Source organism: Canis lupus, chromosome 28 (genome assembly GCF_003254725.2).
Source record: "Canis lupus dingo isolate Sandy chromosome 28, ASM325472v2, whole genome shotgun sequence".
In the NCBI taxonomy this organism is placed as follows: domain Eukaryota; kingdom Metazoa; phylum Chordata; class Mammalia; order Carnivora; family Canidae; genus Canis; species Canis lupus.
The window spans coordinates 4,290,383-4,311,441 of NC_064270.1; the positions used below are offsets into that span (position 1 = coordinate 4,290,383).

Consider the following 21,059-nt stretch of genomic DNA (forward strand, 5'->3'; position numbering starts at 1 on the left):
CCTAAGCCAAAGGCAGACGCCCAACCACTGAACCACCCAGGTGCCCAAGGCATCTACTTTAGAAAGGAAAACTACTTCTATTCATAAATGATACGATCTTATATATAAAAAATCCTAGGAATCCTCTGAAAAACTTTCGGAAAAAATGAGTTTAGTGGGGTTGCAAAATACTAGATTAATATATAACAACAAATTTTATTTCTATACACTAACAATGAACAATCCAAACACGAAATTGAGAAAACAGTTACAATGGCACTAAAAACAATAAAATACTAGGAATAAATTCAATAAAAGAAATGCAAAGCATATACTCTGATAACTACAAAATCTTCTTGAAAGAAATCAAAGATCTAAATAAATGGAAAGGCATCCCACATTAATGAACAGAAGACTTAATATTGTTAAGATATCAATACTATCCAAAGTGATCTAAAGATTCAACACAATCCCTATTAAAATCCCAACTTGCTTCTTTGGAGAAATAGGAAAGCTGATCCTACAATATAGAAAACCCAAGGGATCTAGAATAGGCAAGACAATCTTAAAAAAGAACAAAGCTGGAGGACTCGCATTTTCCAATTTCAAAACATACTACAAAGCAGTAGTAATCAGTCAGGTACAAGCATAAAGAAAGATATAAGTCAGTGAAATATAATTAGGAGTCCATAAATAAACCCTCGTACCTATGGTCAAGTGATTTTCATTCAGAGCGTCAAGACAAGGGAATGGGGAGAACAGACTCTTCAACAAATGGTGTTAGGACATTGGATAAAAGAATGAAGTTGACCTTACTTCACACCAAATACGAAAATCAACTTGAAATGGATCAATGACCTAAATGTAAGAACTAAACTAAATGAAAACATAGGAGTGAAGCTTCAGGATCTCGGATTCAGCAATGGTTTCTTAGATTTGATACCAAACAGGGATCCCTGGGTGGCGCAGCGGTTTAGCGCTTGCCTTTGGCCCGGGGCGTGATCCTGGAGACCTGGGATCAAATCCCACGTCGGGCTCCCGGTGCATGGAGCCTGCTTCTCCCCCTGCCTATGTCTCTGCCTCTCTCTCTCTCTGTGTGTGACTATCATAAATAAATAAATAATAAATAAATAAATAAATAAATAATAAATAAATAAATAAATAAATAAATAAATAAATAAATAAATGATTTGATACCAAACATAAACAGCAGAAATATAAGTTAAACCTCATCAAAATGTAAAACTTTGTTGGGGAACCTGGGTGGCTCAGTCATTTAAGTGTCTGCCTTTGGCCCAGGTCATGATCTCAGGGTTCTGGGATCCAGCCTCGCATGGGGCTCCCTGCTCAGCAGGCAGCCTACTCCTCCATCCCCCTCTGCACTTTCCCCCCCACCCCGCACAAACTCATGCTCTCTTTCACGCACTCACTCTAATTAATATTAAAATCTTTTTAAAAAATTTTATGTGCTGCCGAAGCGAGCACTTTAAAAAAACTTTTAAATTTTGCACTTCAAAGGGCACAGAAAAGACAACCTACAGAATTTGTAAATCATATATCTGACAAATTGAATATATAAAAACTCTTACAACTCAATGACAAAAAACACAATTTTTAAAATGAGCAAACCAATTGAACAGACATTTCTTCAAATGGCCAGTAAGCACATGAAAAGATGCCTAATATCATTAGCTATCAGAAAAAGGCAAATCAAAACTGTAGTGAGGTACTACTTCATACCAACAGAATGGCCATAATAATAATAATTAAAAGAACAGGTAATAACAAGTGTTGGTGAGGATGTAGAGAAATCAGAAGCCACATACACTGCTGGTGGAAATGTAGCTACTTCTGAAAAGAAAAATGGGGGAAAATAAGAAGGAAAAATTTGTTTTCAGTAATCATATTAACAGTAACGTGTAAAAAAGAAACAGTAACATGTGTAATGCTATTCTGACACTATTTTGTGCATAAGTGGGATAAAGCAAATTACACACTTTTCTAATTTCATCATCTTCAGAGTCAAATGGAATTAATTCCCCAGTGGAAAAACAGACAAATGTAAGCTAAAAGAGTTTAAATAAGAACCTTACAATTCTGAATCTGAATTGGAAATAACTATATGAATTCTCCTAGCTCTGGTCACTGAAAGGCCTAGAAACAATGACCAATTCATAGCAGTGTGTATTCCTATGTCTAGATTATGACACCAGAATATCACTTTGCACTAAAAGAAATCAGGACTTCTTATGGCTGCTTCCAAGTCGGGCATCAGAAATGTAGATGATGATCCTGGAACACCTCATCATATCAGATGGCAAAGAAGCAATCAAACACTACTAGGAGAATGTGTCAAAGAATTCAGAAACCAACTTAAAGAGACTCCCACTGGCCAGAAATGGGATAAATATGAGTATCCATAAGGATAACAAGTTCAGTGGAAGGAAATAATTATATTAAATTCTATGAGTTCAAAATGATACTTAAAAAGAAAGAAAAAAGAGTCACCTTTGGAGAACCATTCTGCAAACTGATAAAAAGAATCAAGTATTTATCCCGCTCTAATAGTAGATGAGGGGAAGTTTCTCTTTATAGAAATATTCCAGACAATAAACAGTAATTTGAACAGAATATCACCATTTTACATCCTTAATAAATTAATGGATCCAGGCATTGAAGATCAACAGATTTTAACATCATAAGATGATTTTATGTGCCTCCTAATGCACAAACACCATCATCTAGGAAGCAATCTTCCCCTAAATAAAAACCAAACCTAAATCTAATCAAATCTCGAGATGTCCATTGGGTAGCTACAACCACATGGTTATTTAAATTCTAATGAATTAAGATTAAATAAAATTAAAATAAAATTAAAATTTAGTTCTTCTGTCTTACTAGCTATACTTAAAGTATTCAACAGACGCAAGTAGCCACAATGGATACTCAATGATCTATAGATCATTTCCATTTCCATCATCACAGACAGTTCTATTAGTATTGCTTTGCATCATTTTACAGGAAATACAGAAGAGAAGAGCCTGATAAACTGCAAATAAGGATGTAATGCAATCCACAAAAACCAGAATATAAGAAACTCTACACATCAAACACTTAGTTTCTTAAACAAATAAAATATAAGGGAAAAAAAAAGATGGATGGAGGGGACTGTAAATTAAGAAAAAGGAAAGGCATAGTGGAAAAATAAACCCCCCAAAATATGATAAAACAGACAATGGCACAAACTTGGAGGATGAAATTATGAAGAAAAGTAAGAAATGATTACCATAAGAATCATGGTTCCTTCTGCAAGGAGGATAGGATTATCACTGGGACAGACACACGGTGGTTACAGGGGTCCTCACCTATAAATCCATTAACTTAAACAGCTATTTTTATGTAGTTTTCTATAATTTGTATGAAGCTATACTGCAAAAAAAGTTACATGAAATCTCATAAAGTGCTTAAGTGCTACTCATGAATTAAACCAAGTAAAATGGACAGCCTGGGTGGCTCAGCGGTTTAGCACCACCTTCAGCCCAGGGTGTGATCCTGGAGACCCAGGATCGAGTTCCACGTTGGGCTCCCTGCATGGAGCCTGCTTCTCCCTCTGCCTGTGTCTCTGCCTCTCTCTCTGTGTCTTTCATGAATAAATAAATAAAATATTAAAAAATAAATAAATAAATAAATAAACAAACAAATAAATAAATAAACCAAGTAATATGATTGTAATCAGGACTCTCTTGAGGAGTGAAATTTAAGCAAAACCAAATGCTCAAAAGAAGCCAGCCTTAAGAACGTCAGAACATTCTAGAAGAGAGAGAGAGAGAAAAAAAAGAACATTCTAGAAGAGAAAACAGAGGGGCACGAGGTCTAAGAAGGGATTAAGCCTTACAAGTTTGAGAACTCAATAAATTTCAGTGTGACTAAAGAATTGTGAGCAGGAAAAAAAAAAAAAAAAAAAAGAATTGTGAGCAGGGGAAGAAAATTTACCAGTGTCATGATTTTTTTGTTTACAAATAGTAGAAATTATAAATGTTAACTCAGGGACATGAGGTATATCCTAGTTATAAAACAAAATATTGGGATCCCTGGGTGGCGCAGCGGTTTAGCGCCTGTCTTTGGCCCAGGGCGCGATCCTGGAGACCCGGGATCGAATCCCACATCAGGCTCCCGGTGCATGGAGCCTGCTTCTCCCTCTGCCTGTGTCTCTGCCTCTCTCTCTCTCTCTCTGTGACTATCATAAATAAATAAAAATTAAAAAAAAAAAAAAAAAAATATTTCAAATAAATGAAAATTTATGTGCAATGCTTCAAAATAAAGATTAACACTACTATCCACATTTCCTTTCTCCAAAACATATGCATACAGTCTGCCTAAACTCAAAACACGTTATTGTTTGGGATGCATGAAATATCCAGTCCAATATCTGGGGGAATGTCCTATTATCTTATAAAAATGAAAAGCTAATAATAGGTAGGCATTACTGAAATCACATCATCTTCTTTTAGAGCAATTTTCTGATAGTTTCATAAGTCAAACATATGATTCACATTCAACCTTACCTCCTCTAAATCCCAATCATGGGGCGCCTCCACATGAAATCTGGAGCAGTCCAAAGAGTCAAGTTTGTGCTTACATTCTCTTGAAGGCTGACTGACACGAAACAACCCTCCAAGTTCTTCCCTGGTATCACCATCTGCTTCTTCATTATCCTCTGTCACTAAAGAGACCACCATGATGAAAACATGAGAACAAATATTCACCCTAAAGGACCTGGGACTAAGGGTCCCTGTTTGTAGTAAGTAATGTGACGCCCCTGAGTGCATCAGCTACAAAGAAAAGGCCAAGGAACTACTGCTCAATGTGTCTGTAGGACTTAGGCCCTCCTACAAGAAAGCAACAGAGTCCAGTAAGGAAACAGAATGTTGGGGGCTGGGAAAAGGAAGGGGCATTTAAAGGCAGAGCTTTTAATTAGCATAGTTTCTTCTGAAGATGGCAAAGTCTCTAATCACTAAGAGTACTTAGGCAAAACCTGAATAGAATGGAAATCAGTACACAACAATCAGTCAATTCAATGCTCCTAGCTCCCATATACTCTTTTGGCCTTGTTCTAATCAAACAGTAATTGGGAACCACAGCATAAAATGCACCACTTTGTTCTTTTCTGGCACTAAATTCTACCCCCCCAAAAAATCTCATGAAGGATTTTGTATGCCAGATATAAAATGACATAATGGAGAGTATTCTCATCAAAAGTTTTATAGCAAGCCCATGAGCTGATGACTAAAAATATCTGCCACATATGGAACTATGACAACCAAGGATATCATATGGATTTCAAAAGTACCACTGAAATCCTCCAACCATTTCCTCATCTCCTTTCCAGAAAACGGTCTAAGAAACAAAAACGTTTCTAGATCTGAACCAGAGCTCCCTCACCTGTGCCATAAATAAGTTTTCGAAGGTTTGGAGTTGCTTGTTGCTGCCTCAGAAAGGCCTCAGCTGCCTTCCTGGAAAGGTCTTCCTTCCACTTGAGGGCACCTGAAAGGACCAATGCCAACATCGGTTAAGTGTGTTTATCTGTCCTTTCTGCTTCAAGCTGACTACTCATTCATCCTCAAATCCTTCTGAGTGCAATATTTGAAAAGTTAACAAAATCTCCAAAACAGCAGACTTCCAAATAGAACATTTTCAGTGCCAAGTTCACAAGTTACATTAAATTTAAGCATACCTGAAGTTTCTGTGGAATAGTCGTTTTCTTCCTTGTAATCTTCTTCCTCTTTGAGTAAGTCTTCGACATCACTGGTCTCACCAATTAAGTTCTCTGACCCCAGTCTCTGATCATCAGCCACTTGAGAAGACTTTGGGAACTTTTTCCTAATAACCTCTTCATTTTCTGAATCCTCTTCCTCTGTATTGAGAGAGGAGCTTTCCTCAGTTTCATCTTCAGATGCAAATGCCTCTTCAGCTGTGCAATGGCCTGAATCTGAAATGGTGAGGGTTGCTTTGTTGACTGTCAAAGAACTCTCTAGATTCAAACTCTTACTCAAGCCATTAGTTTGTAAAAGTCCTGCTTTACTATAGTCTCCAACAACTTTAGATTCTGAAATGTCCCTCTCTTCTGCAGGGGAATCCTCTTCTTCACTGCTTTCATCAGCTTCCTCTGCTTCTCCTTCATCCTCTGAGCTCCTCTCAAGGTCATCATCACTGTCAGCAAATGCTGGCAAATCCGCCTCGAGGTCTTCTTCCATCTCCTGGAGTCTCTGGCGTTTGACACCTTTTTCCCTTGCGTACATCATATCCATCATTTCGGTATCTGCTTCATCTTCTGTTTCATCATCACTACAGCTATCATCCAACTTGTCCCCTTCAGACATTTCTTCATCATCTTCATCATTACTATCTCCAGACTCATCTTCTTCATCTCCAAAAATGGCTTTCCGACGCACGCGACCAGTTTTCAGATCCACCTGCTTTTCCTCTTTTGGCATCCACTGCCTATATTACCATGTAAGTACAAAATAATTCAATTTGTACAGTAACTGGCTACACTAGACATGGCAAGTCAATAATTATGCAAATAGAAGATAATATCAAGGAATGCTAAGGTTTTAAATAACATAGCACAGAAAAGAATGATTTGATAAACACTGGAATAGATAATAAGCAAACTCATGAAACAGTTCCCTCATCTTCAAAAGAACTTATAGAGAATAAAGAGGTAACCTTTAAATAACAAAAGTCTGGGACACCTGGGTGGCTCAGTGGTGGAGCATCGGCCTTCAGCTCAGGGTGTGATCTTAGGATCCAGGATCAAGTCCCACATCAGGCTCCCCACAGGGAGCCTGCTTCTCCCTCTCTCTCTGTCTCTCTCATGAATAAATGAACAAAATCTTTTAAATAAATAAATAAATGTATGTCTAACATTAGGGAAAAACTGCTCTAAAGGACAGTGAATGTTTGATCAATCTTTTTAGAAGACTGATCATTTCCAAATTGAAACAGATGATCCTTAAATGACTGACTCCAGATCTAAGGCAAGGAAGGTACAAAGTTAAGCCTGGAATACCCTATTGTTTCAGAAAGCTAGGAAATGCTCAAAGGCTAACAAGGAAGTGCCAAAAGGACACACAAGACAAGACAGACTGAAGGAACAATCTAGGCATCAGAAAGAATAATAATGGGGTAACAAATGGAATTTTTTAAAAAGTCAATTAGCCAACAGTGATCTTAAAATAAAGGGGTAGAAGTGAGAACTTCTTGTTAAAGAATGTCAATTAACAAACGTAGAAAGAATAACACATTAAGAATACTGTACTTATCATCTATATCATTTGCTAGTTACAGGGCAGCAGATAAATTTTTCCAAAACTGTTCCTTTGTTTGTATACATTTATGATAAATTATAAACTAGAAACTAAAAATAGTAAGTTCAATCATTTTCAGGCTGATTTTTATTAGGAGTCACACATAAACCACTAAATAAAACCAAAACACCACCTGAATAAGCTTCCTTACTCTGCTGGGACTAGTATTTGGCCACTAAAAGAAAGCCAAGTAAGAAACCAAAAGCAACTTATAGAAAATATTTTGTGATATGTGAGGAATATTCTGGTCTGCCAAAAACTGAATCCTATATAATATTTCAAGAATATTTACATGTAAGGTCACATAACTGAAAAGCTCTCAGAAACATGTGTATGTATAAAACAAAGCAAAAACAACGAACAAAAAAACCTGGAATGAATCCCACTAAAATGTTATTTATGGCAGAATGATAGGTGATATAACTTCTATAATATTTTTTTTATGAAAAACCAAAAAAATGGCAAACTTACCCTTGATTATCTATATCTTCTGAGCCCAGTGGTTTGGAATCAGAAAAAAGTGTCACTCTACTTGAAGCCATCTTGGCATCAATAGTGGAATGGGTAGAAATGAGACTCTGTACCAGTTCATGGGTGGGCCTCACCTCGTCCTGTCAAGGCCACCAAGAAAGGGAAAGTGAGGAACATACAAGAATTCTGAAGAGGGACATACTGGTTTCAATCAGTTTCTCAAAATTATCCTAAACATGGTTCCTGAAAACATTTTCTATTGTCTCAAAAAAAAAAAAAAAAATCTTAAAGTCTAAATTTGACCTCTGTCTTCATTAAACTTTTCCAAAGTTCATGGAGTATACAACCTGGTAACCTATACACTTAGCTAGAAAAACTTTAAGCGCCAATGCTAATAAACATTTAGTTTGTCCAATATTCCACTGCCAAATAAAGAAATGAAAATTCATTTTTTTAAAAATCCAAAATTTTCACTTCAAGGAATTTACTGCATAGAAAATCCCTCCCAGGGATCCCTGGGTGGCGCAGCGGTTTGGCGCCTGCCTTTGGCCCAGGGCGCGATCCTGGAGACCTGGGATCGAATCCCACGTCGGGCTCCCAGTGCATGGAGCCTGCTTCTCCCTCTGCCTATGTCTCTGCCTCTCTCTCTCTCTCTCTCTCTTTGTGACTATCATAAATAAATAAAAATTAAAAAAAAAAAAAGAAAAAAAGAAAATCCCTCCCAATGACCAAAAACCTCATGTTTGAGGGTGCCAACTGCAGCAATGTTAAAAACAAGGGGAAGTAGGGGTAAACTCCCCCCATCCAGATTTCCAAGGGTTGGGTTGGTTCAATAAATAAGGTTTATCCAGACAATGAAATACCACACAGCTATAACAAAGACCAAAGCAGCTCTATCAATACTAATAGGGAGCAATGGGATCACATATTCTTAGGTGCCCCTCAAAAGTTGCAAGAGCATTTAAAGTTGGAGCCCATATAAAAAATATTATGGTGTACTTGGGTGGCTCAGTCAGTTAAGCACCCAACTCTTGATCTCAGCTCAGGTCTTGACCTCAGAGTTGTGAGTTCAAGCTCTGTTTTGGGCTCAGGTAGGAAGCCTACTTAAAAAAATTTAAAAATAAAATAAAGAAATATTACTTCTCTCTCTCTCACAGACACACAAAGACCATATATATGGATACAAATACATGGTATTTACATATAATATTTCAATAATCTAAATATGTAATAAATAGATAAATATGTAAATATTTACAGAAAAAAAAAAGAAATAGACCAAAGAAAGCTAGAAAACACATTGATATTATCTAGGCATACCTTAGAGATATTGTAAGTTTGGTTCTAAACCACCACAATAAAACAAGTCAAATGAATTTTTTAGTTTCCCAGTACATATAGAAATTACGTTTATACTATACTGTAATCTATTAAGTGTACAATAGCATTATGTCTAAAAATGTACATACCAGAGAAAATGAGTGAAAATATCAGGGAGGGTGACAAAACATGAGAGACACCTAACTCTGGGAAATGAACAAGGGGTAGTGGAAGGGGAGTGGGCAGGGGGTTGGGGTGACTGGGTGATGGGCATTGAGGGGGGCACTTGGCGGGATGAGCACTGGGTGTTATGCTATATGCTGGCAAATTGAACTCCAATAAAAAAATAAAAAAAAAATGTACATACCTTAATTAAAAAATATTTTATTGTTAAAAAACGCCAATCATTATTTGAGGTTGCAGTGAGAGCTCATCACTTAGGACAGATACTATAACAAATATAATAATAATGAAAACATTTGAAATATTGTTAGAATTAACATTATGTGACAGAGAAACACAAAGTGAGCAAATGCCTTTGAAAAAAAGGCACCAGCAGACTTATTCGATACAAGGCTGCCACAAACCTTCAATATGTTAAAAAGGCAATATTGGCGAAATGCAATAAAGCGAAGCACAATAAAATGAGGTATTCTTGTATAAAGAGAGACGGAAAGTACAAGCACCAAACTGCCTGCAATGCTCCCACTAAAAGACCTAGGATCCTGTGTGTCTTGGCAACAGAATGGAGAACATGACTTTTACTTTCTGCCTGGTGCAGTTAAGTATTTTGTACATTTACAATGTACATTGTAGCTTTTACCAAATACAAATAAAAAGTTTCAGTATATAAAAGCTGAAGTACATTACAGTACATTACTTCCTATGGCTTTCCTCTCACCAATTCCTGGAAGCCATGGCTGCCACCAAGATCAACATAGACAGCATCTTTGTCATAGAGCACACCACCAACTCCAGACAGAGGTGCATAAACCAACTTCTCCTTCTCATTTAAACAGCGCTTCTTTTGTTGTTCAGGAAGTGCACAGGGGTCCGGGAGGAAACTGACATCACTCACAGCAAAATCTCCTACACCTGGAAGACAGAGGAAGATAGCTTCAGATACAAGTTTATCAACTATCAACAAAAGTAGCCCCCAGTTGGAAGACTTCAACCACAAGTGAATTGTTGGTTACTGGCACTGTGTCTCTCTAATTAACCAACATCATCAGAACAGAGGAGATTTGGTCAACTCAACTTTGCTAGCTGAGTCAGAGCTGAGTCTTAAAACTTCTAGCAATGTTGCTCTATCTTGTTTGGCCATTTTTCAGTTTTCCTGAGAAATGAAGCAAGTCATCCCACAAGTTCTACAAATTTGGTACATTTTACAACAAAAGGATACCTGGCATGTGAATTTGGCTTTTATTTTTCAAGTGTGCTCCTCTTAAATAACCATAAAGAGACACCTTTCGGTCACATTTGATATTTGTTCGAATATCTTCTGGGTTTGTCAAATCTTCCATCCTAGAAAAATAAAACCCAATCATATGGCAGAAGTAAATGTCAAAATTTTTGCATCTCCCTTCACGTGTCAAAGACTGGTCAAATTCACTAGTGCACTAAACACAGTGTTCAGAAACTTCTAGGAAATACAGAAGGAAGGAAGCACAGTTCACCATCTACCAAAAGAAAAGAAGCAAACACAGGATTGCACTGCTCTTAGGCTCTATAAAATATACATGCTGTAAGACACCAAAAAGGGAAAATAACATGCACCTGGGGTTAAGGAAGAGATGAAAACATAAAAACCCTTTATGGGGAATCCCTGGGTGGCGCAGCGGTTTGGCGCCTGCCTTTGGCCCAGGGCACGATCCTGGAGACCCAGGATTGAATCCCATGTCGGCTCCCAGTGCATGGAGCCTGCTTCTCCCTCTGCCTGTGTCTCTGCCTCTCTCTCCCTCTCTCTGTGTGACTATCATAAATAAATAAAAATTAAAAAAAAAAAAAAAACCCTTTATGGGAGAGGATTAAGCTTTGATCTGGGTTTTTGGTGTGCCTTGGATTCTGGCAAGTAGAGAAAGGGATTACAGGCTGAGAAAACAGTATGAAAAAAAATATAAAGGAAAGAAAGCCCAGGGTATGTCTGGGTGACTGGAGCACCATGGTCTATAGACATGATCACTGAAGATTAAGATGAAAAAGCAGGATAAGACCACATTATGTAGCCTTAAATACTTCAAAAACCTCACATATTTCTAAACATTTCATACTTTACTCCTGAAGCCAGTACATCTTTAGGTAATGATACAAAAAAGGAGGTATTTCCAACTACATTTCTCCCTCAGTATTCAAAAAGAAGTACAAAATAAGCTCTCTTATTGTTCTTTTTCTAACCTTTGCAGCTTTGAAATACATGGGCCAGGAAGAAAAACTTTACATGCACTTTTTACCTGTCTGCTAGGATATAAGGATGAGAGGTTTGCCACGTAAGAGGCCTAAATTTCATTACTGTAATAAAACGGCCCAGATTGTGAATTTCTTGGTTTTGATATTCTCCATGTACCATTCCAGAAAGGTAGAACAGCTTGGCACCCTAAACATTAAGAAAACAAAAAATTAAATTTCAATTAAATTCTTGTCATACTACATCAAATAAAGACCTCTAAATAAGAAGCAATCCTAAGGCAGACTTCTAGCAAGCCACTTATTATTAATGCTTCCCAAACTTCTCTGCCTTCTTTCAGTACTCATGTTGTTAGGACTTAAGAAAGGCAGAACTGCCAAAACACTTAGCTTCAGGACTGGTCTCCAGTCAAGTGATGGCATCTATCTGGAGTATTACACAGAGAGAGCAGTGAGGCTTCTGGGCACAGAAAAAATTCTATGACCAATGGGCCACAGCAGCATGCAGGGGAGGGTGGAGTGACAGTATGTGTGCACTATCGTTCCTAGTCATGCAACTAGGAGAAATTTTGGATAAACTATTAAACAATCACAAATCTAAAACACTTAGAGCCAGGTACTGCCTGGTGCTAGGGAGCTACAAAGACAAATGAGACACACCAAGAGTTCTGAAATACAGACTATTTTGAGGAAATATTGCAGGGACTATGAACAGATATATACCATAGGTGAATCCTGAAGCAATGTTTATAATCTATCCTACTTATCTTATTTTTTTTGAAAGATTATAGTGTTAGTATTCAAAAATTAATTCTCTTCCTACCGGGTAGACTTCTGTCCAGAACCTGTGTTTTAATCGCTTCTTTGTCTTCTTCAGTTGCTTATTATACTTGAAGGAATCTAAGTGAGTGAGAATGCCCATAATTTTGGGAAAGCCATGTACTTGACAGATATTTAGAAACTCAAATGTTTCCATTTCAAACCCAAAGCTGGCATCTATAAGCATCAGAACCTAAAACAGAAAACAGAATTACTCAAGGAAGCTACTCAAAACAGACCATAAGCAAACTATGGACTATGGGCCAAATCTGACCCATAACCTGTTCTATAACTAAAATTTCACTGGAACACAGCCATATTATTTATTTTTTTTTTAAGATTTTATTTATTTATTCATGACAGACACACAGAGAGAGAGAGAGAGAGAGAGAGAGAGAGAGAGAGAGAGAGAGGTAGAGACACAGGCAGAGGAAGAAGCAGGCTCCATGCAGGGAGCCTGACGTGGGACTCGATCCTGGTCTCCAGGATCACACCCCGGGCCAACGGCGGCACTAAACCACTGAGCCACCGGGGCTGCCCATATTATTTATGTATTGTCTACAACTGTGTTTGCACTATAACTACAAAGTTAAGCATTTGCAAGAGAAACCATGACCCCAAAGCTTAAAATATTTACCATCTGGCCCTTTACAGAAAGTTTCCCAACTCCTACTCCGGACTAAATGAAATGATTAGGGATCATTTTGATAAGAGAAAATACCACCCTTTGACTTTCTCTAAAAGGCAAGCATGAAACAATATCCACCACAATATAAATTTCCACTTCAGGGATCCCTGGATGGCTCAGTGGCTTGGTGCCTGCCTTCGGCCCAGGGTGTGATTCTGGAGTTCCGGGATCGAGTCCCACATCAGGCTCGCTGCATGGAGCCTGCTCCATTTGACACCATAAAGTGGCAAGGGGCAAGCAATTCGTTATAGAAACAGTACAGGTGGCAACAGGCCCTTAGATGACAACCTTGTCAATTAAAGACAAATGAAGCCTATATATTATTCCTTCTATGCACATACATACACACACAAATCCATGTACTGTACACACCTTTGCTATGACTCAGGAGGCTTTATGACAACTCAGAGCAATCAACATAAAACAGGTTAAATAAATGGTACATGCAACAGAATACTTAAGAAAGAATGAGGTTGAACTATACTACTTATATACATTTAAGACATTGAGTGACTCTCGGAGCGAGAGCGCCCGAGGAGCTCGCGGCGAGTGGAGAAGGACGGGAGGCCGCCAGGCTCTCCGCGGCCTGCGCGGGTCGGCTCGCCCGGCCCGGCCGGAGGATGTCCGCTTCTCCGGGCATTAGGATCCCGTCTCCGAGTCACTCCCCACTGGACGAGCCTCACGAGCGAAGCAGAGCATCTTCAATGGGGATACCTGGCTTTTCTCCCTCCCGCTGCCCCCAGGTTTCCCGGCCTTATGCTGCATCACCACGGCCTCTGCCTTTCGATGAAAATCTTTGTGAATCAGAAAGAAGAACATGTTCCTCGCCCCTGAACCACGATCGCAATCCGTGACAGATTTCATTTCAGTATTTGTGGGATGTGAGATTACCATGAAAATAGCTTTTGTCGCCACTTTTCATGTCCCTTTCAAAAATGTGTTATTAATCACCTGTGGCTATTTTCACATCGGTTCCTTAGTCCCTTTCTAGCCCTTTTCAACTTCTGAATTTGAAAAATTCACATATTTTTTTTTTCTCCTTCTGTTTTCAGCCCTGGTAAAAATCGAGGTAGCGTAAGAATGAAAAAACAAAGTGTTAGAAATGCATAATCAACGTATGTACACAATTAAAATCTCAGTTTGATGGTTATGATTTTTATTGTGCCCTTGGAACATGACTTATCCTCTAACTTAAAATTCGTATTGTTATGTATTTCATTTCAAATAATGGGAGTACAAAGGAGATGTTGGATGAAATTGAGGTGGCATTAGAAAAATAGTAAAATAGAGTATGTGTATTGCTAGCATTTTTGACAGATTAAAAATTGAAGCCAGGGGATCCCTGGGTGGCTCAGCGGTTTAGCGCCGCCTTCGGCTCAGGGCGTGATCCTGGAGACCCGGGAATCAAGTCCCACATCAGGCTCCATGCATGGAGCCCGCTTCTCCCTCTGCCTGTGTCTCTGCCTCTCTGTGTGTCTCATGAATAAATAAATAAAATCTTAAAAAAAAAAAAAAAAAAAAAAGACATTGAGTGAAAAAAAGCAAAGTACAGAATAGTATGTATAATAAACAGTATGTGCTTTATGAGGGTTGAATGTGTATTCATATACATATCTAGGATATTGCTTTGAGGGAACCTAAGAGATTAGGGGTCAGAGTAGGGAAGAGAAAAAAAGCACTGTACTCTGTAATATAGTTTGAATATTTTACCAAATGCACGGTTTCCTTTTTAAGTCTTAAAAAGATATATATGAAAGACATCTTTCTTAACATGTCTATGCTTTTAAAATTAGGGACTCTGTAAACTATTTTAATCATTTCAAAAACACAAGATTTAATAAGTTTATACTATTTTATGTTGACAATTGACACTTATTTCTATTAATAGTAGCATTATATGTTCAAAATTTGAATGTCATTGAGTTTTCTGATATTAGAATGGCATAGCTATAACATCTACATTAAATTACTTTTTATTTTGTATCTTAGGAGACTTCCTGGGCCAAAGGACAAAATCTGTAGCTCTTTGTCACCAAACAGTTTTTTAGAAATTGTTGAACCAAAAAACAAACAAACCACCTCTGTTACCCGACTCTTCCTAATCAATATGGCTTTTTTCTTAGATTTATTTTTGCTAATTTAAAATGTAATTAATGAACACTACCATTCAATGCAATCAAAGTTGCACAATTTCCATATGCTATGTGCTGTCTAGATTTTCTATTATAAACCCTGACAACTTCTCAAAGGCAACTCATGTACTTACTTTGTCACAATCATTAAGAACTGGAGGTTCTGGCACCACCAAGAGCAAAGTTCCCTTCCTTAGACAAACTACTTAACTTCTAGGGCCTCAATTTCATCCTATGTAAACTGGAGATAATAATACCTACTTACCTCCAAAGCATATTGGGGGATTTAATGAGCGAAATTTCAAGAAAGGTGTTAGCGCAGTACCTTGTAAGGGTCCAATAAATGGCCCTACTATTATATGTTTTTATGTACATGTCTATCTGTATTAATTAACTACGTTTGTTAAAGGATTTTTCTCTACTTTCAGAGTTGAGACTACATTCCATTTTGCACATTCCATTTTTATTATATCAATATCACCATCAACCTCATTATCAATTCAAACACATCTATAGTATCCCTGATTATATTCGTCATCCCTTTAATAATCATAAGTCTTTCTTTCCTTCAAATGGGATAATCTACCACACTGCTAAATCCTCATTAGAAATTCACACTGCTCCCATTGACTTACCAAATCTGCCACTTTAGCCAGATCAATCATCATGTTAATGTCACACCCACATTCAATAATGGTGAGTCTGCGCTTTTTACCTGTAAGTAAAGAGATAAGATTTTAGTTTTTTTCTTTAAATATTTTATTTATTTGAAAGAGAAAGCACGCACACTAGCAAGGGGAAGAGTGGAGGGAGAGGGAAAGATAGAATCTCAGGCAGACTGCATTGAATGTGACCTCAAACAGGGCCCAGTCTCATAACTCTGAGATCATGACCTGAGCCTAAATCAAGAGTCAGATGCTTAACTGACTGAGCTGCCCAAGGACCCCCCGAAATAAGACTTTTGAAAAAATAGGGCAGCCTGGGTGGCTCAGAGGTTTAGCGCCGCCGTCAGCCCAGGGCCTGATCCTGGAGACCCGGGATCAAGTCCCACGTTGGGCTCCCTGCATGGAGCCTGCTTCTCCCTCTGTCTGTGTCTTGGCTCTCTCTCCCTGTCTCTCTCATGAATAAATAAAATCTTTTAAAAATAAATAAACAAAAATAAAAACCTTGAAAAAATATATCCATTTACTCTAATTACCATTTTAAGTTGTATCCAGTAAAACACAATATACACTTACAGGAATATGCCAGGAGTTCATTTTTATAGGAGCAAACTGATAAATACCATCTTGGTTTTCTTGCTATGTTCCCTAATTTTAAAATAGTATCAAAAGTCTATCCACATGAATAAAGTGCTCAAGCAGGTACAATTCTGACTGGAATGGGCAGACAAGCAAGCTCCGTGGTGACTGTGATCCTGCTGGTAAGCTCAGCAGGCCAACACTTCTATCTTTATCAACGTTTTGCATGTTCTTACTAGAGCTAAAAACATCCTCAAACCTAACGTAAGAGAAATCTCTATGGAACAATTGTTATTCCAAAATTACCTTAAAAGTAATCAGTCTACGACTCTTGATCATAGAGTTGTGAGTTCAAGCCCCACGTTGGGAATAGAGGTTACTTTAAATAAATAAAAGTGGGGCACCTGCCTATCTCAGTCAGTGGAGCATGTGATTCTTTGATCCCCAAGTCAGGAGTTCAAGCCCCACACTGGGATAGAGTTCACTTAAAAAAAAAAAAAAAAATTAAAAAGTCAGTAAAAATAACAGTAATGCCTTTAAGATCAAGAAAAGCTTTGGGGTGCCTGGGTAGCTCAGTTGGTTAAGTGTTCAGCTCTTGGTTTTGGCTCAGGTCATGATCTTGAAGTCCTGGGATTGAGCCCTGCATCAGGCTCTGTGCTCAGCAGGTAACCTGCTTGAAAGATTCTCTCCCTCTGCCCCTGCTCCACTTGCTCTTGAATGCTGCTCTCTCTCTAAGATAAGTAATCTTAAAAAAAAAAAAAAAAAAAAGAAGAAGAAGAAGAAGAAGAAGAAGAAGAAAGAAAAAGAAAAGCCTCAATCCAACTATAGCATTGCTATAATAAATTCCAGGGCTCAGACGGTAGAGCATGTGACTCTTGATCTTGGGGTTGTGAGTTCAAACTCCACATTGGGTAGAGAAATTACTCAATAAAACCGTTAAAAAAAAAAAAAGGGAAAAAAATTTCAGATTCTTCCATTACCATTTTGGGATTTTTTTTTTTTCATCTTCCCTCAAACAGAAAGGTCACCATCTCCCAGAACAGGCAAGTTCTCACAGAAAAAGAGGAAAACCCTCTCATTTCTCTAACGATATGGCCTTATGAGGGCAAGTAGGTGTGCCTGACACACAGCAGATACTCACTACCTGTTAAAGAAAGGTGATCACTATGACCAACTCAGGTTGCCCAGGCCTGCCAAACCTTTCAGAGGAACACACCTGGCAAATCCATACAGCAGTCCAAATAAGGTGTACATCTACATCATTGTTATATCTGGAATCTATCCTTTTCTTAAACTATCCTTTCCTACTTAGTACAAGTACAGGAAAGGTAATAAAGTGAGAACATTACTTCAATATTTACCAGTCAAGAAAATGTTCGACAAAGATATGCCTGTCCCTCAGACGACACATGCCCTATCAGCCTGAGGTAGTAGACTCCTACCTGACACGATTGTTACAGGGCCTCTGATCTCTGTCAGTTTCTGCCTGGTGAAGTTCCGAATGAGGCACTGGATCAAAGTGCTCTTTCCAACTTTTGGAGGTCCCATCACCACCACCACTATTGGTGGGGGCTCTAATGGAGTTCGATCAACCACTGGAATGTGATGCTTTTTTGTCTTCAAATCCTGAGTCCTATTTGTAAAAAGAAAGAAAAAGTACATCAATTTTTAAAATACAAAAGGCATCATCCTTGTAAGTAAAGTGGTCTTTAAAGACCACAGAAGAGACAATATGGATACAATTAACTTGTTAACTTCTAGACCTAATCCAAATAACCCCTTCAGTAAACATATAACAGATTTACTTCAACAGTACAGAGAATTTTAAAACTACACACACCTTAAATCTGATTGCTTCATTAACTATTATAATAGTTAACTAAACTATTAGTTTAGTTTAAACTATTAGTTGACTATTATAATAGTTTAAAAAAGAAAAGATAAACATGCAGGCAGTGTATCATAATGAATAAAAGCAGAATCTTTGGAATTAAATTTGGCTATTAGAGTTTAATTCAATAATGTTTAAAGTACATATAACAAAAACTTATTAAATAAAGCTATTTATTACATTATTATATAAAACATATCCAGAAAAAAACACAAGCACACCTATTACCATAGAAACTGTTTAAAGTTTACAATCTTTCTTTCTTTCTGTCTCTCTCTCTCTCTAGTAGACCTCACGCACAGTGTGGGGCCCAATGTGGGGCTTGAACTCACAGCCCTGAGATCAAGACCTGAGCAGAGATCAAGAGTTGAACGCTTAACAAACTGAGCCACCCAGGTGCCCCGCTCACATTTTAGTAAAAGGAGTATGGCATGCATCTTCAAGTCCTTCAAAGCTGTTAGACTCATGAATCCAAACATCATCTAGGCAGGCTCCTACTGCTTAAAAAAAGTAAATGGAGGAGCAACTAGACTCCTGATAAACATACCTGTGAAAGGATCGAGCCATCCGCACAGCAGACTGGACTGCAAAAGCTTTGGGGTTTCTCTTCCGGGCATCTTCCTCATCTCCAAGTTGGAGATCCTGCAGATGCCGTTTCTTTTTCTTCTCAGCTTTGGGCCCACTGTGTTTCTTTCTGTGTTTCTTCTGGTCTTTAGTCTCCATAGTGACTTTTTACCAATTTACAAGTAACTCTAACCTACACTGATGAGGCAAGGGTGGGGGAGGGGGGAGTGAAGTGGGGAGAGAGGCGGAAGCATTTTACAATCTAGAAAACACCCAAGAAAAAACAGTACTTTTCTTATTTCTCTATTAAGAGATATGTATTCCTGCAACACGGATCACGGATAGAAACTGTTTCATACTATCCCCAGTTTCATTTCTCTGTTATGCTATACAGCAGATTTGTTAGTTACTTCTGCTTAAGTTACTTTTTATTCATTTTAAGTGTCTATATCAGCACCATTTCTGCAATGATAGAAATACTCTTTACATAAACTTTTCAACACAGTGGCCACTACCCACATGTGGCTTCTGAGAACTTAAAATGTACCCAGTGAAACTGAGAAACTGACACTGAAATTGTACTTAACCTTAACTCCATTCTAAATTTAAATAGTCATATGTGACTAGGAGTTTCCATGCTGGACAGCTCAGCCCAAAATTTCAACTGGACTAAAGAAGTGGTTTCCAAACTTAAACTATCTTTAAGATACTTAAGTTCAAAAAACTAAAGCATTTTAATAATCCTCCAACGTGACGGCATGCGTTGCTTTTAGTACCTGTTTATTCTGTAAAACTTTTAAATTATAATAATCATTTATATACATCTTAAAAATCAGTTAACATCTAGCTGTGTGACATACGGTTGGTTATGGGTGTTGCCTGGGGACCACATGGATGTGCAGAAACCCTTACAAACATTTTTCTGAGGGTCCCAGAAATTCATGGCCCATAAACTGAGAACCACTGGATTAGTGACTTTTCTTAGGAAACTAGACTGCATACAATCTGAGCGCTTGGCCAATTAAAAAAGAAAGAAAAGAAGAGAAAAGAAACTAAGAAAAAAGTCGCTTCTTTCATTTAAGGTACCGAATTAATTTCAAGGAGTATTTGTGTCTGCCTATGATGTACTAGGCGTGGTGTGAGGAAAGGACAACTGTGATCCGACTAGCGAGGAGATGCAAACTAGCACCTCCGGGGGCGCAGTAAAGGGCGGGCCCTTGAGCGGCTGCGCTTGCATCCGTCGGAGACATCCCACCAGCGCAGACACAAAGTCCACATATGTCAAGAGAGACTATCCAAGAGTTAGGACGGCCGACTTCTAGGAACACTTTCAAACTAAATAGCTTTGTGGTTTCGGGGCATTATTTTTCTTCTCCACCACATTTTAGTCGCAAATTTGTACCGACACTTTTCTCCCTTTCTTGGGGGGCGAGGAGAGAGACGGGAAAAACACAGCTTGGAATCAACACAGGTGGCTCAGCTCTGAGTCACCCGCTCGGACGATCCCGCTCCTCTCCCCGCCGCCTGCCGACCCCGTCCGGACTCCAGACACGAATTCACGGAGCTACTCCAACGACCTCGGCGCAAGTCTCCGGCAGGTACCAGGTGAGGCTGCCCAGGGCCTGAACGCGCTTCGGGGGGCAAAGACCGTCCCGGCAGACCGTGCCGCGCACGACTCGCAAACTCTCGGGGCCCAGGCCCCGGGACCCTCCCGCCCCCGCCTCCTCCAGCCCGTGGCCGTTACCGAGTTCACAACCGCTGCTCCTCAGGCCCGCATGGACAGCGCCGGAAACGGAAATGCACCCTACGCGCGGACTCTACTCGCCGGCAGGAAACCAGGAGGCCGAAGAAAGAGGCCGACGGAGGGACGACTCGCGGGAGGGCCGGAAGGAAGGCTTCGGATTGGCTGAGGACGGGCGCAGGCGACGACGGCGCGAGCCCCGCCCCGGCCGCCCCGGCCGCCCCGCCAGTCCCCGCCAGTCCCCGCCAGTCCCCGCCAGTCCCCGCCGGGCGAGGGCGCCGCGGCGCTGCAGACTCGGTCGGGGCTCCGGGCGGCGTTCGCCGTGCGCCCCCGGGTGCCCCCGGAGCCGGTTCCTTGTGGGAGGACGAAAGACGAAGGAACGTATTTAGTCCTGGTCAGCCGGCGTCTAGACGGCCCCCGCGTGGCCTGACGTGGGAGTC

At 39.3% G+C, this 21,059-nt stretch overlaps 1 protein-coding gene across 4 annotated transcripts in view; it reads right to left on the reverse strand.

The window, feature by feature from the left end:
• The window catches only part of BMS1 (BMS1 ribosome biogenesis factor), a 57,189-nt gene extending 36,429 nt beyond the window's left edge, over window positions 1–20,760 (reverse strand). For 2 of the 4 annotated variants that reach the window (XM_025466471.3, XM_025466469.3), the window contains exons 1-12: window positions 20,623–20,757; window positions 18,862–19,076; window positions 17,866–18,056; window positions 15,818–15,897; window positions 12,367–12,555; window positions 11,591–11,733; window positions 10,543–10,664; window positions 10,042–10,235; window positions 7,821–7,960; window positions 5,714–6,480; window positions 5,422–5,523; window positions 4,545–4,702 (exon numbers count right to left, since the gene is read on the reverse strand). In XM_025466471.3, coding sequence (XP_025322256.1) covers window positions 4,545–4,702; window positions 5,422–5,523; window positions 5,714–6,480; window positions 7,821–7,960; window positions 10,042–10,235; window positions 10,543–10,664; window positions 11,591–11,733; window positions 12,367–12,555; window positions 15,818–15,897; window positions 17,866–18,056; window positions 18,862–19,037 — 2,262 coding nt within the window. In that variant the 5' untranslated portion in view covers window positions 19,038–19,076; window positions 20,623–20,757. Of the gene's footprint in view, window positions 1–4,544; window positions 4,703–5,421; window positions 5,524–5,713; window positions 6,481–7,820; window positions 7,961–10,041; window positions 10,236–10,542; window positions 10,665–11,590; window positions 11,734–12,366; window positions 12,556–15,817; window positions 15,898–17,865; window positions 18,057–18,861; window positions 19,077–19,964; window positions 20,124–20,622 lie in introns of those variants that run through there. The other 2 variants (XM_025466470.3, XM_035708046.2) reach the window with 2 other exon arrangements.
• Between the last annotated feature and the right edge of the window lie 299 nt (window positions 20,761–21,059).